Source organism: Larimichthys crocea, chromosome XVI (genome assembly GCF_000972845.2).
Source record: "Larimichthys crocea isolate SSNF chromosome XVI, L_crocea_2.0, whole genome shotgun sequence".
NCBI classification, from domain to species: Eukaryota; Metazoa; Chordata; class Actinopteri; family Sciaenidae; genus Larimichthys; species Larimichthys crocea.
Window position 1 is genome coordinate 18,982,165 of NC_040026.1, and position 15,259 is coordinate 18,997,423.

At 40.6% G+C, this 15,259-nt stretch overlaps 2 protein-coding genes across 4 annotated transcripts in view; both read left to right on the plus strand.

The window, feature by feature from the left end:
• The first annotated feature begins 2,404 nt into the window (after positions 1-2,404).
• slc35g1 (solute carrier family 35 member G1) lies at positions 2,405-9,055 on the plus strand. Its single transcript, XM_010747751.3, has 5 exons — positions 2,405-2,976; positions 4,566-4,746; positions 6,272-6,406; positions 6,702-6,898; positions 7,597-9,055. The coding sequence occupies exons 1-5, from the start codon at positions 2,679-2,681 to the stop codon at positions 8,007-8,009; spliced, it is 1,224 nt and encodes a 407-aa protein (XP_010746053.2). The 5' UTR covers positions 2,405-2,678; the 3' UTR covers positions 8,010-9,055.
• A 5,741-nt stretch (positions 9,056-14,796) lies between these two features.
• plce1 (phospholipase C, epsilon 1) overlaps positions 14,797-15,259 on the plus strand; it is a 75,122-nt gene continuing 74,659 nt past the window's right edge. For all 3 annotated transcript variants that reach the window (XM_027289593.1, XM_027289590.1, XM_027289592.1), the window contains exon 1: positions 14,797-14,970. The gene's annotated coding sequence lies outside the window, so the exon portion shown is untranslated. The remainder of the gene's footprint in view (positions 14,971-15,259) is intronic.

A 15,259-nucleotide genomic window follows, 5' to 3' on the forward strand; every position in this document is an offset into this window, starting at 1 on the left:
AGTTTATGAGATCACACTGGATTGTACAAGTGTTCCTGTGATTATATCTTTTTAATTATGATATATGATAAAAGTTTTAGGTGCGGCATCACGTGTATTCCCTGAAAGTAACTGATGTTTTTTTGTCATATTATACTAATAAACTCTGCCATGAATTCAACTATTATGAAACTTCTATGTTTCAGTTTTTTACGACCTGTCAAAAAAGATCACACTGGATTGTACAAGTGTTTTCATGATTTATCTCTTAATTATGAGATATTATATAGTTTTAGGTGGGCATCAGTGTATTCCTGAAAGCAACTCATGTTTTTGTCATATTAATACTTTAAAACGAAACATTGAAGTTTCATAAAGTTTGAATCATGGCAGAGTTTGTTGTATTGGTCACCAGCTTTATACTTCTTAGCTTTAGACTTATTAATGTAATGTCATAAAGGCAGCTAAACGTGTGTAAGTTTTGGTTTACGCCCACTCCTATGGGCGTAAACGTTTCGGTAATGTTTTGTTCATGTTTTATTTGTCCCGCAGAGTTGGTTTAGGTTCAGTTCTGCCCCCCTGTGGGTTAAAGTAACCACCGCATGGGAGTTTGTATCCTGCCAGCAAGGTTAGTCATTAACCTTCTTCCAGTCACTCAGGGCACCAAAGAAAGGCGGACAGCACTCCAGTCCGAGCATGCTGTCTCTCAGCCGTCACATCTTACCATGGGCACTGTAACCACCACTGTAACCACGAGTCCGAGGACGACGTTACCGTGTGGTTCTCAAGTTGACAGAGGCGGCGACGACACCGACGACGACGACGACAGCGGCGATACGAGCGACAGGCGACAGAGTGGTTCACTTGCAAAGCAACTGTCGTGTGTCGTGTGATGACGATGAGGAGGTGCTCGGGAGGAAACGAGAGGAAGCGAAAATTCACCGGAGGGGAAAGCTTCGCTATGTCCGCCGGCGTTTTGCGTCAGACCCGCATCCCGGGAAGAAGAAAGCGCACGTGAAGGTTAGAGAAGAGCGCACGCATTAAAAAAATAAAAAAAAAAAAGTCATAAATTATAATTATGTGCCAAATGTTTTAGTAAACTTTCTGAAAGCAAAGCGGTCATGCCTCGTGTTATACAACCGTGAAACGTCACGTATCGGTAATATAGTGCGACATCACTTGGGGGTCTTCATGATTAATTTGTGTCTTCTTCGTGGTAGAAGAGTAGAGTAGCTAATGTGTACAGTGTGTCAGTGTGGGCAAATAGAAAGGGTTGAACTATGACCTCATAATAAACCATAAATTACTTTCAGGAAATACATCGATGCCCCAAGCTAGTTCCAGCTAAAACATACAGTATATCTCATAATTATGAATTGCTGCATCATAATCATGCCATAAAACTCTTTTACAAAGCTTAGAATGTTTAATTTTTTGTTTGCTTTCACTGTCAGAGAGGTCATAATTCTACTTTATGTTTATTATTGAGGTCTTAGTCGGTGCTGTTGTTGTACAGGAGTGCATTATATTGAAAATAGTTTCTAATTTAGTTTACATACATGAGAGGGCCAACAAAAACTGAAACATTAGAAGCTTCATTAAAGTTGAATTCATGGCAGAGTTTATTAGATCACACTGGATTGCACAAGTGTTCCTCGTGATTATATCTCTTAATTATGAGATATTATATATACGTTTTAGGTGGGCATCAGTGTATTCCCTGAAAGTAGCTGATGTTTTTTGTCATATTAACACTTTTCTGAGTGTCAGTAAAAAACTGAAACATTCGAAGTTTCATAATAGTTGAATTCATGGCAGAGTTTATGAGATCACACTGGATTGTACAAGTGTTCCCTGTGATTATATCTCTTAATTATGAGATATTATATATGCGTTTTAAGTGGGCATCAGTGTATTTCCTGAAAGTAACTCATGTTTTTTGTCATATTAATACTTTAAAACTGAAACATTAGAAGTTTCATAAAAGCTGAATTCATAGCAGAGTTTATGACATCACACTGGATTGCACAAGTGTTCCTCGTGATTATATCTCTTAATTATGAGATATTATATATGCGTTTTAAGTGGGCATCAGCGTATTCCCTGAAAGTAACTGTTGTTTTTTGTCATATTAATAATTTTCTGACAGTGTCAGTAAAAACCTGAAACATTAAAAGTTTCATAAAAGTTGAATACATAGCAGAGTTGTTGTATTGAATCACACTGAACTGTACAAGTGTTCCTCGTGATTATATCTCTTAATTATGAGATAGTATATAAGTTTTAGGTGGGCATCAGTGTATTCCCTGAAAGTAACTGATGTTTTTTGTCATATTAATACTTTAAAACAGAAACATTAGAAGTTTCATTAAAGTTTAATTCATGGCAGAGTTGTTGTATTGGATCACCAGTTTATGTAAATGTCATAAAGGCAGCTTAAACATGTGTAAGTTTTGGTTTACGCCCACTCCTATGGGCGTAAACGTTTCGGTAATGTTTTAGTTCATGTTTTATTTGTCCCGCAGAGTTGGTTTAGGTTCAGTTCTGCCCCCCTGTGGGTAAAGTAACCACCGCATGGGAGTTTGTATCCTGCCAGCAAGGTTAGTCATTAACCTTCTTCTCAGTCACTCAGGGCACCAAAGAAAGGCGGACAGCACTCCAGTCCGAGGCATGCTGTCTCTCAGCCGTCACATCTTACCATGGGCGACTGTAACCACCACTGTAACCACGAGTCCGAGGACGACGTTACCGTAGTGTTTCACAAAGTTGACAGAGGCGGCGACGACAACGACGACGACGACGACAGCGGCGATAACGAGCGACAGGCGACAGAGTGGATTCACTTGCAAAGCAACTGTCGTGTGTCGTGTGATGACGATGAGGAGGATGCTCGGGAGGAAACGAGAGGAAGCGAACATTCACCGGAGGGGAAAGCTTCGCTATGTCCGCCGGCGTTTTGCGTCAGACCCGCATCCAGGGAAGAAAATGCACGTGAAGGTTAGAGAAAAGCGCACGCATTAAAAAAAAAAAATAAATAAAAAAAGTCATAAATTATAATTATATGTGCCAAATGTTTTAGTTAAACTTTATGAAAGCAGAAAGCGTCATGCCTCGTGTTATACAACCGTGAAACGTCACGTATCGGTAATAATAGTGCTGACATCACGTGGAGGGTATTAGCCTATAAGTGGGGATGTAGTCGAAGTAAAAAACACAGTTAAAGTCACTTTACACATTTAAAAAAAAAAGTTTAAAAATGCCTTTCTTTTTCTCTCACAAGTGTTACATCAACATACTTCTAACGGAAATATCTTTTTTTTTTAATGCTCGGTTCATTGTTCAAGGTGCATTGTCTTCACCAAGATTATCTTTCATTGTACCCGGTTATAAAACTACATTACCCATATGTATGCCTACGCACATAACAACTCTGTTGCTATGTGCGTAGATAAACCGCTGATTAACATCACTCAAGAGCATGACTTTGCACTTTTTACAGCACCGTGGTGAGCGTGTCCAACATCCATACCTTGTTCTAAAGGTTCAAAACACTGCTGTTAATCAATTAATTAATTAAATGTGTATGTTTGACCCAGTGTGACCCCCATGTGTTGCCTGTTAGAACAGAAAACCTGCTTTAAATGTGCCCATCAACAAAGGTGGTGTGTGTTTTACACTTGGTATGTTCGTATGAGGGAAAAAAGGTGCCTTACTTTGAAATGCTTGAAGAAGAAAAAAAATGAAGGAAGTGAAATTAATCTCATGAGTTAACCTTTCCTGGTGAAAAATGACACTAACCCTAGAGTATAAATAGAGTATTGTTACATTGTAATGATCATCTAGAGTTTACTAGTCATTATAGTGGAACTATGAATAAAATACACTGTACACAAACAAAATGAGGCTCTAATATAACAACTTAAAGGTCCGGTGTGTAACATCTAAGGGGATCTATTGACAGAAACTGAAATATAACATTCATAACTATGTTTTTATTAGCGTATAATCACCTGGAAATAAATAACTGTTATGTTTATGTTACCTTAGAATGACCCTTTTATATCTACAGAGGATCTTTCTTGTTTTTTACAAGTTTCACGGCCACTGTAGTTTCTCCTTCATGCTTGAAACTAGAAGGGGAGGTGACGGGTATTCAGTCGGTTACAATCTCAAACTAACATCTACACACTGGACCTTAAAAGGTTAGGGAGGATGGACATCCATGTCCCCCCCGCCTGGTGTAAGGTCAGGAAAACAAATAGCACATGTTATAAATGGAATGGTAAGTAGACCACACATTGTGCACCCATACAAAGAAATACCTGAGTGACCTCAGTTTGATATTTAACGTCCACAAGCGTATCAGTTCGTGCTCCGCAGGCAGGCCTTGCAAACACTGTACTCCTCTGTCTTTTGTAGTTTTTTTTCAACTGAATATTTACCCTGATTATTGTTCCATCCCGACGTTACTGTATCCACACGAGCGCGACAAAAGAAGCAATCTTTTTTTTTTCTTTTAATCAAACGTGGAACGGTGATAGGGCCCCTCCTCCCCCACCCTCACTCCTTTTCTCTCTCTTTCACAGGCCAAGAAAAACCAAAGAGATGTCCGGGTCTTGGTTTGTTCTATGCTTTTCTGTCCACAGTTTTCTTCTCCATCATCACCCTCTTGGTGAAAACCATCGAGGGAGTCCACGCCATAGAGATCAGCGCCATACGCTGCTTCTTCCAGATGCTCTTCACCATGCCGTTACTCATCTACCACAAGTAAGCATGATGACTTCTGCACTTAAACAACACTTCGATTTGAGATTTACACAATAATTAGTGACGTCGTAACACTCCCAAACAGTCTTTATTTCAAACTGACAGTTTATATGTTGTGATTAGATTAAAGCTAGTGCATTTCCCAGCTTAGCACACAATCCCTGCTCAAACAGTGAGTTTAAGTTGTCAAAATACTGCGAGAAACGTGTTATTCCGCTCTGGCCAGTTGATGAGAAATATACAATGTAGATCCAGTGTTGGGACATTACTTTTACCTATTTATTTAGTTGCCAAACATCATGAAATGCAACAACACAAGACATAGCAGCCAGTTAATATTACTTTGTCCAACAGCCGGAAACCCAGCTCGGCGCCTGTCTTCCAGCCTTTTATTTATTGACTGATTTATCGATTTACTCTTGTCTGGCAGCCTCTCGCTCGGTCACTGTCTTTTTCACTTCCTAGCGTCCTACATGAATTTGGGTCTCTTCAACTCTACCAGGCTCTTCTTCTGCTGAGCCCAGTTATGTTGCCTGCTCGCCCCGCTATGATTCAGGTGTTGCTCTATTCTCCCCCCAACTGCCCCGGATCCCGAAAACCTCCTCTTCCCAGTGGTCCAAAATGCCTAACACTACATCTACCCGTTGCTCTGAGCTCACAGCATCACAGTTGTCAGAACTATACTTTACTGTCCTTCAGAAAAAAAACATTTTCTCCAATAAAATACGAACCAGTTTCACCAAAATCAGTTGAAGAAATTGTTGGTTGTGTGTGACTTAGCGCCGTAAAGAGCTACACTTTTCCTCCCGGCCCACAACTCAAAAATACACAGTGTGAGAACAGATGTATGAGGCACAGAGCGGGAATGACAGAGGCAGGCGTTCACCTAATTACGTGTCAGTATAGCTTCAAAATGCTTTCAAATCTGTCATTTTACGGTAGCAAAGTTGCATCACGTCGCTTTAAATAAATCCCTTTAGAAATGAAATACTCTGCAAGGCATCATTTTGAAGTGTAATAGAGAAATCTGCACGTTTAAATGATGATGTCTAAGGAATTCTTTTCCCACCAGAAGTAGAATCTTAAAATAATGTATTGTAAGTCTAAATTGTCACTTTGTATACGGTAACAGCAGATGAATATTGACATGAAATAAGAAATAAGACTTCATCACTGCATGGATGGATAGGAAACCAAAATGAAACTTAATTCCCACCAGTACTGCTATTTATTCATTTACCTGTTCATCCATCTGCCCATGTGTCCTCTACATTCATTCATAACCACCTCTCCTTTCAGCTCCACCCATTCATCTGTCCATCCATTACTGTCATCTCTAACACGACCTAAATCTACCTAACTCTCTATCCAGCCATCTGATCGTTTGTCATCTCTCACCTCGCTCCGCTGCCAAATGTCTATCCATCCGTCTCTTTCTAAAAATTCACTTTATAACTCCCTCAGTCAGTCGGTCTAATCATCCGTCCGTCTTTCATCCATCACCCTCATGTCTCCGCTCCTCCAGGACAGGTTTCCTTGGTCCCAGAGATAAACGTATATACCTGGTGCTTCGCGGTTTCATCGGTTCCAATGCCATGATCCTGCTCTTCTATGCTGTTCAGCAGATGCCGCTGGCAGATGCCACCGTCATCATGTTCAGGTGAGAGTAGGTGGGAAGTTAATTAATTGTCACTGATTAGTGGGGATTATACTAATACTACAAATAAGCTCTGTCCTCGTGCTGTCACCTGTTTTGTTGATCTCCCTCTTGTTATTTCACTTTCCAACAATACCTCATTATCTCTTTTTCCCATATGCTGTCACTAATTCATTAAAGATCTGGTAAGGGGGATCTGAATAGAACTGTACACCTCTGTCTGATCAACCAGTTTTCTCTCAACTTCCTTCGACATAATGTGTTTCATTTACATTATCCTTTCATTGTGCCCTTTTAGCAATCCGGTCTTTACCTCCCTCCTGGCCTGGATCTTCCTGAAGGAGAGGTGTACGATCTGGGACTGTGTTTTCACCGTTTTCACCATCACCGGAGTCATCCTCATCGCCCGACCACCGTTCATCTTCGGGCAGCATCTCCGTGGCATCGAGGGAGACTACACTAACCACATCAAGGGATCAATCGCTGCCTTTGCCGGTGATACAATGAATACAGTTTCGTACAGCACTCGCATAGAATTAAACATTTGTTTGACCAACAACCCGGTAGATAAAATCATTCAGGAGGAGGTATCTTTTTCAGATATCACTTAACCAGGTCAGGGTTACCATGACAACCATTAACGCGACACAGTCGCGTCCCCTGGGACATCAGGATCAGCTCGGAGATACAGTCTTTCCAATTAGGTCAGCTCTGCTCTGGGGAACTTCTTCCAGCCAGTGTTGCTCACATAGCTGCTCTCCTTGTGTTAGTTTTAGGTCCTTCCAGGTTAATAAGCATCTTACACAATCCAAAAAAAGTAACATTAGCCAATTTGGTAAGAAAACTGCTTAGATTTGCAGTAGAAAGTCAAAGCCATGATCCCTCACTGGCTTCCCAGTGCTGGCTCTGGGATGCTAAGAGCTTTTTAAGCATCTCGAAGTGTGAGATATATACAGCACATTGCTACAACTGATATATTTATAATCCTTCCTGTTTTGTAGCTGCAGCTGAATTGAACTTTGGCCTCCCGAATTTGCTGACCATTCCTGGCATTGGCAAAAGATGGAAGTTATGATGCAGCCAGTTTTGACTTTAGATACAAATTGAGGATTTTTATGTTTATGCGAATCAGTGCTTGTTAAGTCTCACATGTCTTGATTGATTCATTGTTTTTCTGATTCATTCATTCATAGGAGCTATCGGAGCTGCTTTTACATTCGTTGTCCTTCGCAAGATCGGGAAAAGCGTCCACTACTACCTCTCTGTCTGGTACTATGCTGTCATCGGTTTCATCGAGTGCATCATCACCGTGTCCATCCTCGGGGAATGGAAAATCCCATTCTGCGGCCGTGATCGCTGGATGCTGATGTTGATTGCAGTCCTGGGTATCGCCGGCCAGACCTTCCTCACAAAGGCCCTGCAGATTGAAAAGGCCGGCCCTGTGGCCCTGATGAGAACTATCGACGTGGTGCTGGCATTCACCTTCCAATTCATCTTCTTTAACCGCGCGCCGACCTTGTGGAGCCTCGGCGGGGCGCTGTGCGTGGTGGCCAGCACTAGCGGAGTAGCACTTAGAAAGTGGTGCAGCTCCTCTCGCAAGAGCTGAAAAGGAGAGGCGACATAGTATACTTTAGCATTACTATTTATTCTTTTTTCACTACCATATGTTCTTGATTCATTCTGTATTTTACTTGTTATTTACATGCAAACCTGCTGAAGAGGTTTGAGCACAGTGCAGATTTAAAAGCAGAAAGATATGACAATCTAGTAAGGGTCAGTTATAAGCTTATGATAGTTTTAAAATCCTGTACAATCTATACACGTTGATTCCCGAGAGTCAACCTCTGTAATTTATTGTTATGCATTTATTTATGTGTAAATGAACACATAAATAAGAGGAGAGAAGAACTGTCGCCGCCCTCCGAACCGTATTCTTCTCCCCCTGGAGCCTGTGTGGCTAACTAGCTGCCTAATTAACAGAGATTTCCTATTTTCTCCTTAATGAAAAAGTGTAAATGAGGCCGAAAGTTGAATTTCACCATAACGAAGCAGTTTGATGAAGGATGTGCTCGGTCCCATTTTCACTTTTTCTTTAACCTGAATAAAATAGTAAGGTTTAAGGACCAACTAAAAGAAAAGGCACACTACATATTTCATTTTAATGTGGTATGTAGGTGCTGAGTATCTGCACAGAATATATATATATATATATCTTTGTGGTGGTTAAGATGCAACTATAACTGTTTTTTTTAGCAAACACTGCAAAAAAGAAATATAAAAGCTCCCATAACTGGTTACAAGTTTTTTTTACTTGAAAACAGAGTCATGCTGTCGGATTCTCTCAGGGAACTCTTGCCTAACTTCTTATAACGTCCCCAAATTTGAATTTCGCCTGAATCTAAATCGACATTCTTATTTCTTTTGTGATATTTTACATTTTGGATTTTTCTTCCGTCACTTCTATCTTTTCTAATATTTTAAAAAGATAACGGATAATCATTTCTTAACAATAGATTTCAAGTGCCTTACGTGGAGAACTTTATCCTCCTGTTTCCCTTAGTGGAGCTGCTCAAGTAACCAGCATCTTGTACTGGGCAATGTAATGTAATTGCGCATACTAAAATATGAAGTAGGGTGCTTCCTGCAAAAAAATAAAAACTCAGTGATTTATAAAATGCTTCTATGACAAAAACCATACGTAATGAGTCACCTACATGACCCACGCTGATTTCCTCTTCTCAGGAAAAGTCAACTGTCATGTTGGCGAGCACTAAATGTCATCTTAGCAGTCTAAAAAATACACTTTATGATGCTCAAAAGGGGGTTGTTGTTTGCACTTCGTCTTCGCTTAGAGTGTAGGAAAAGTGTCAGTGTCCTGCCACTATAATTCAAGTGATGCCGATCACCGTAACGACTGCACGCGGGGGATCGCGTTTAGGAAGCTGTTGTTGAGGTTTTGCCTGTGATTGGTGTTGCCAAGTTGAGGTCCAGTTGCTCAGTTGGCGAAACAGGAGTTTTGGACAATGCGGAGTCTTAAAATCTAAAGTATTTAAATATTTCAAAGCCAAAAGATATTGGATCTTGTGCTAAAAGCAATATTGTGTTTTGTCCGTCCACTAAAAGACTGCTTTGTCTAAACACTGTCCTCAACTGCAGTGTGAAACAAAGGTGATCTTCATGTGTTATTGTTTGTGGAAAAACCCCCCAGATTTCCCCTATTTCAAGGGATGTGGGTCTCTAGCACAGCAACCCATGTGTTCTATGTTTGTGTCTGGCATAAATCATCCTGTATTTTTAGCTTTTAACAAAGGAGATTCCCTCCGTCGTGACTGATGATGTTTTAGTGCAACCTCAGTCTGTTGCAGAAATGTTTAATTGGGTGCTAGAAAGGGAAAGCCATTAGTGTTGCTAGACTGCTATTTAATATCCCGCAGCTTCTTTCTTGCTGTTATTCACACACTGCTGTTTTCCTGTTCTCGCTCGACCTGTTGAAAACTGTGTCAGCTCTTCCTTTGCAAAGCAAACTCTTAATGACTAATAAGTGAGTTGGGCTGTGTCTTTAATTCTCGTCTTTACGAAGGCAGTCATAGAGTTACAATGGTCCCACAGGGCATGGCACATACTATATATGTGAATGTTTAAATGAAGGAGTGCTCCCCTTTCCAAGGCGGACAAAGAACTCTCCTACGAGGGTTCATTTGATTTTCATTGCCATGCAATTTGCTGTGGTTTTAAAATTAATCTCAACTGTGCACAGACGTTATGCAAGAAGAGGTTAAGTTATTCGGATTAGAATTGCATTTCTAGGATGTTTACCCACTACAAATCCGTTCATAGTAGAGTAGAATATGGATAAATAATTCATTTGGGTTCATTGTACAACGAGCCCGGGGACATAATTAACTGTAACATCTGTCAAAGTGTGAAATAGAATCAAATCAGCCCATCGCATGTGATCCCGGTATCATAAATGGAGTGGAACGGTCTTTTGAATCCACTGTTCATCAGTACAGTACGATGGTTACTTCAGATGTTCCGAAGGTTAATTGTATGTTCTTCTTGTTTCATTTGCTTTGGTTTTTACTTCTCAGAATATTAGTTTAGTTGACTTGAATGCCGGTAGTGTACGCACAATGTGTTTGGTTTAGGTAAACGTTCGTTTCGAGACCTATAAGCCTTACAAACCAACTAAAGCTGTTTTTTTAGGGTTTTAAAACTATGCTTTAAGAGTATTTATTTTACTATTTCTGTATTGTACAACATATATTCCTGCATAGCAGTTGATTATATTTAGTATATTATGATTTCATAATAAATTATATATGAAGTTATAACTACTTTTGTCTGTTGTTTTTTGACTTTCAACATGAGACCGGGGGTTGTTTTTCATAAAGCACTTGAGAAATCACTCTTCATTCTCTCTTTATGACATGCCTGAAACTTGTGGAACAGACCCAAACTGTGCACAGGCATTTGTTTGTACTTACACCATTGTCCCAAAGTCCATGCTGTTACCCCAGCTCTCTACTCCATGACTCAATAGGCGACAATTGAGTCAAACAAGGCTACAACCATAGAACCACTGAGTCAGGTAGCTGTTTAGCTGCTTACTCAGAATAGTACCTGGCTGGATTGTCACGCAGTCATTGTGTTCTTGTTGTGCGTGCAGCCTGCATGCAGGTTATTTGTCTCACCCTTTGTTTATTTCTGCTTTGTTGTAAACAACACAGTTGTGGGGGCATTGTGTAATTCATGGAGAGTGGCTGTGCGTTTCGTTGCGTCGCAGTGTAAACCCACATCTTGCAAAAAAAAAAACAAAGATTTGTGCCTTCCATTAAGGGCTAACTGCAGATGTAGTCTATGGTTGCAGGGTAATTCCTCAGCTGAGCTCAGTGAAGTGTGAAAAGACTGAACAAGAACAGAGCAACTCTTTGTTGTAGGGTAGAATTAACTGGAGGCCTTGTGTAAAAATAGTTGTTTCTCTCTTCCACATACAAATTTTGTGTTTTTTTTCCTTCCATGTTCAGTTTCAACACACAGTCAGCACCCATATATATAATGTGGAACCACCTGCACATTATACAACATGATAAAATAATTATATTGATTGATTATAGTGGGATGTACCTTGTCGAGTCTCGATTATGGATAGCATTAGTAATGGTGCTTCTGCTATGATCAAAAGTATCAGTACTATTGCATCAGAGGCTTTCCACACGTAATGATGTAATGACCCTTTACTGACAGCAGAGGGCAGGATCCACAAAAATAAGGCCATGAATGCAACTTCAGGCCATCAGCAGCTTCACCTGAAACTCAAACAGTTGTGGGTTTTGTTAATGTTCGACAGTCATGAAGTGGATAACAAGATGATTCAAGAAATATTTAAAGTCGGCAGTGAATAATATGATGCAAATAAACGCTACTACTGCTGCTGTGTGGTCCTCATTTAGGTCACAGTTCAAAGTATTTGCCCCGTTACTCATGGCAATAAAAACACCTTGTTTTTCAGTGAGGTGTGGCCTGCAGTGCAACTTTCAACCCACAGAGAGGAATGCAGCAAATTGGTGCTGCTTTACACTTTAACATGTGCATTTAAGACAAATTAATATATAAGACAAGCTGCAGTTAAGCAATTTTGACCCAACCAGTAGAGGCAAAGGGACACCTGATGTCTGTCACAGAGCAAACTTCAGTTAAAGTAACTTATAAAGCCTATGAACTTTAAAAAAAATGGAAATTAGTAGCTCAGAGGCTTGTTTTGTAAGAAGAAATACACGTTTGTACTTCATCAAATAAGGTCATAGGTATGTGTAACAGGATTATGACTCTCACATTCAATCTGTATGATTCAGACAGGCATGTATCTCTCGGTGTGTGTGCAAAAAAATATGCATAGAGCATGTCACAGTCATGATGGTGCAAGGTTTGTTAGGTAGGGAGGAGATGCAGTAAGTGTCACAGCACATGTAAAAAAACAAAAACAAACTAGATAATGCTAGAAAACACACACACACACACACACACACACACACACACACACACACCCTTGGCTGGGGATTCCCATGGGTTTGCACGCTCCTGGGTGGAGGAATTGAAGAGTTGCACATTCCTGCTGGATGGCATAAGACTTCCCATCAGCGGGAGCGGGAGGGAATTGGAAAATAACCCCTCATTTTTCCAACTTGAAATAAATGAAGTTATAGGCTGTGAGGTGGAAAAGGGGGAATCTCTCTCTCCCTCGCTCTCTGAAGCACGTGCTTTCGCTCTCTCTGCGGGGGGGCGGGGCGGTGGTGCGTTCACGGGCGGAACTTACTTGTTTTTTAAAAAAAATTCTACTTTCATTATAGTAATGTGAATAAAAAGCTGCTGTGCAATGAATCCACATGCAATGTCTAAATCTACTCACATTACAAGATGTAAACCTAATCCAGATTGCACTTAACCTGTTTTACATGCACATCTGGCTGGTGCACTGGCAGGCCGGTCCAGGCATGGCAACTTTGAGGCCTGTGGTTGTGGGTGCCAACCAACCTGTGATTATTAAAAATGAAAACGTGCTTGCATAACAAGTCTATACATAACACATCATCAACTCTGGAGTCTGCACTGCCAGAGAAAACAGTGTATAGGGGGGTACTCTAGGCTACATAAAGTGGACGGCTGGCTTTGGTGTGAAACACTAGCCAGACATTCCAATGCGGTGACACACACACACACACACACACACACTCTCACACAGTACTACAAAGTATCGTCGAGCCGCAGTTATTGTCCTCCTGTCCTCAACTCGGTCAGCTACTGTGAGAGAGACAGATGCTGCATTCACGTGCTGTTTGGATGTATTTGCTATTAGGCTGTACACTTGTTAAAATGAGCACGATTACAAGACTAAATCTTGCATTTAACACATAAAACAAGACACTGAAGTGACTTTCAAAGCAATACTTTATGTCTATAAGTGATAGAAATGAAATGCAGTGCACAAAGCAGATTGAACATGGAAGCTGCACCTATATGCCCATAAACCAACAAGTTCCCTAGAATAATTTGTGCTACTTTAGTTTAGAAACACAAACTAAAGACTAAACAGGGGCCCTATGCAAGCGAGAGGCACAAGATTGGGTCATAATACATGGCCCAACTTAGTAGATGTTGTATTTTTGTGGTGTATATTTCTAAACACATTTGCAGTTGATCAAACTACTAAAAATCCACTGAGATGCAATGAATCTGAGGCTTGCCTTCTCTTGGTTTTTGAACTACAAACCTGCAAAATAAATCCAACCACCCATTTTCCAGAACTGTTTCTCCTTATCAGGGTGGCAGGGGGCTGGAGCCGACCCCAGCTGACTTTTGGGTGAGAGGTCGGGTACACCCTGGACATTCTTCACAGGGCTGACACACACACACACACATTCAGACATTCACTCTCACATTCACACCTATGGGAATTTTAGAGTCACCATTTAATTTGCATGTCACCACTGTGGTGAGCTGTAAAGTGATATATACTTCCAGTTCATAACCCATCAGCTGGACTGACATGTGTTAGACTATTCCATCTATCATTACTGATAGATGGAATATACATACCTATATTATAATTAAATATGCAAATATATAATAAAACAGTATGTCTCCAATATATATGCAAATGTATGTAAACAAAGCATCCTTATCCTTAGGCACCAACCAAAAAAAAAACACCCCATCATGCTCCATGTAGCCTGTAACTATTGATCCAACCGGCTCTGCTATAATATTATTATGTTATGTAATTGTGGCATTGGTCAACACTGAGTTGAGCTCAGTCAGGGCTACATATCCCAGATAGCAAAAATCCTTTGGCTTCGCTTTGGCCCAAATCTGGCTGTCATTTTGACAAGGTTATGGGTGGATGTCTGGGTCATAAATGGCCCAAATTGGGAAAGCCAAAATCATACCAAAAGGGAGCCAAAATTCACCCTAAACAAATTGTGGACTTCCAAAATAAAGCCCCAAACCAGCTGTTCCCGCTCGCGCCCAGTCTTCTGGCAATGCCATAAACATGCCTTAACTCAGTCATATATTGATGGTGCCTCCTTATCTGTTATGGATAACCCTAATCATACCACAGTTTGGCCAAAAGGCTTTCTTAATGCAAAAAAAAAAAGCCAAATGTATGCCATAATACATTTTGCTATCTGGGATCCAGTCGAGTTTATATGTAGGTGCAGGGTGCTGTCTTATCTTTACATAAAGCTGCATATATATTGTATTTTTGAATATATGCATTTTGAATTTGTAAAAACAAAAGCCTACCATGAAACATTTCACACACAAAAAAACAAAACAATTGGGAGCTCAGTTTTCCGAGGTGCACCTGAAGGCACCGCAGCAGAGCGGTTTCTCACCGCAGCACGAGCATCCAAACTGTCTGTCTGTCCGCGCGAGCGAGAGAGCGAGCGAGCTCTGCCAGCCGGTAACCGAAAAAACAAAAAACCTCACCGAGCAACATGTGTTGAAGTACTTCAGAGTACGCGTTTGTTTCGATGGATGCTGACTGGATTTGACAGCATTGGTCGGTAAGTTTGTGCCCAACACATCCTCTAAAAGTGTCTCTGTCAGTTTCACGTTTTGGACACACCGGGTGTCTTGTTTTGTAAACTTGTTTGTTTGTGTGCAAGTGTGCCCCCAAAACTATGGGTGCCCAAAACAAAAAGCAGGCTAATGTTTTCTGCATTCCTGCACGGTGTTATTACAGCAATGTGGCTGCTCTCTTGTGAAACTTTTCAGCAGAAACAAACTGTTTTTTTTTTCCTGTGCTTCCAGGCTACTTCACTGTCAAAACTTGTCTGTCTTCAAATAGTTAAA

What these genes read in the sequence shown, in the direction of transcription:
- slc35g1 (XM_010747751.3), top strand. Translation starts at nt 2,679, where the DNA reads ATGGGCGACTGTAACCACCACTGTAACCACGAGTCCGAGGACGACGTT. An exon ending in CCGTTACTCATCTACCACAA is followed by an intron (nt 4,747 to 6,271) that starts GTAAGCATGATG and finishes CCGCTCCTCCAG; the next exon opens with GACAGGTTTCCTTGGTCCCA. An exon ending in ATCAATCGCTGCCTTTGCCG is followed by an intron (nt 6,899 to 7,596) that starts GTGATACAATGA and finishes ATTCATTCATAG; the next exon opens with GAGCTATCGGAGCTGCTTTT.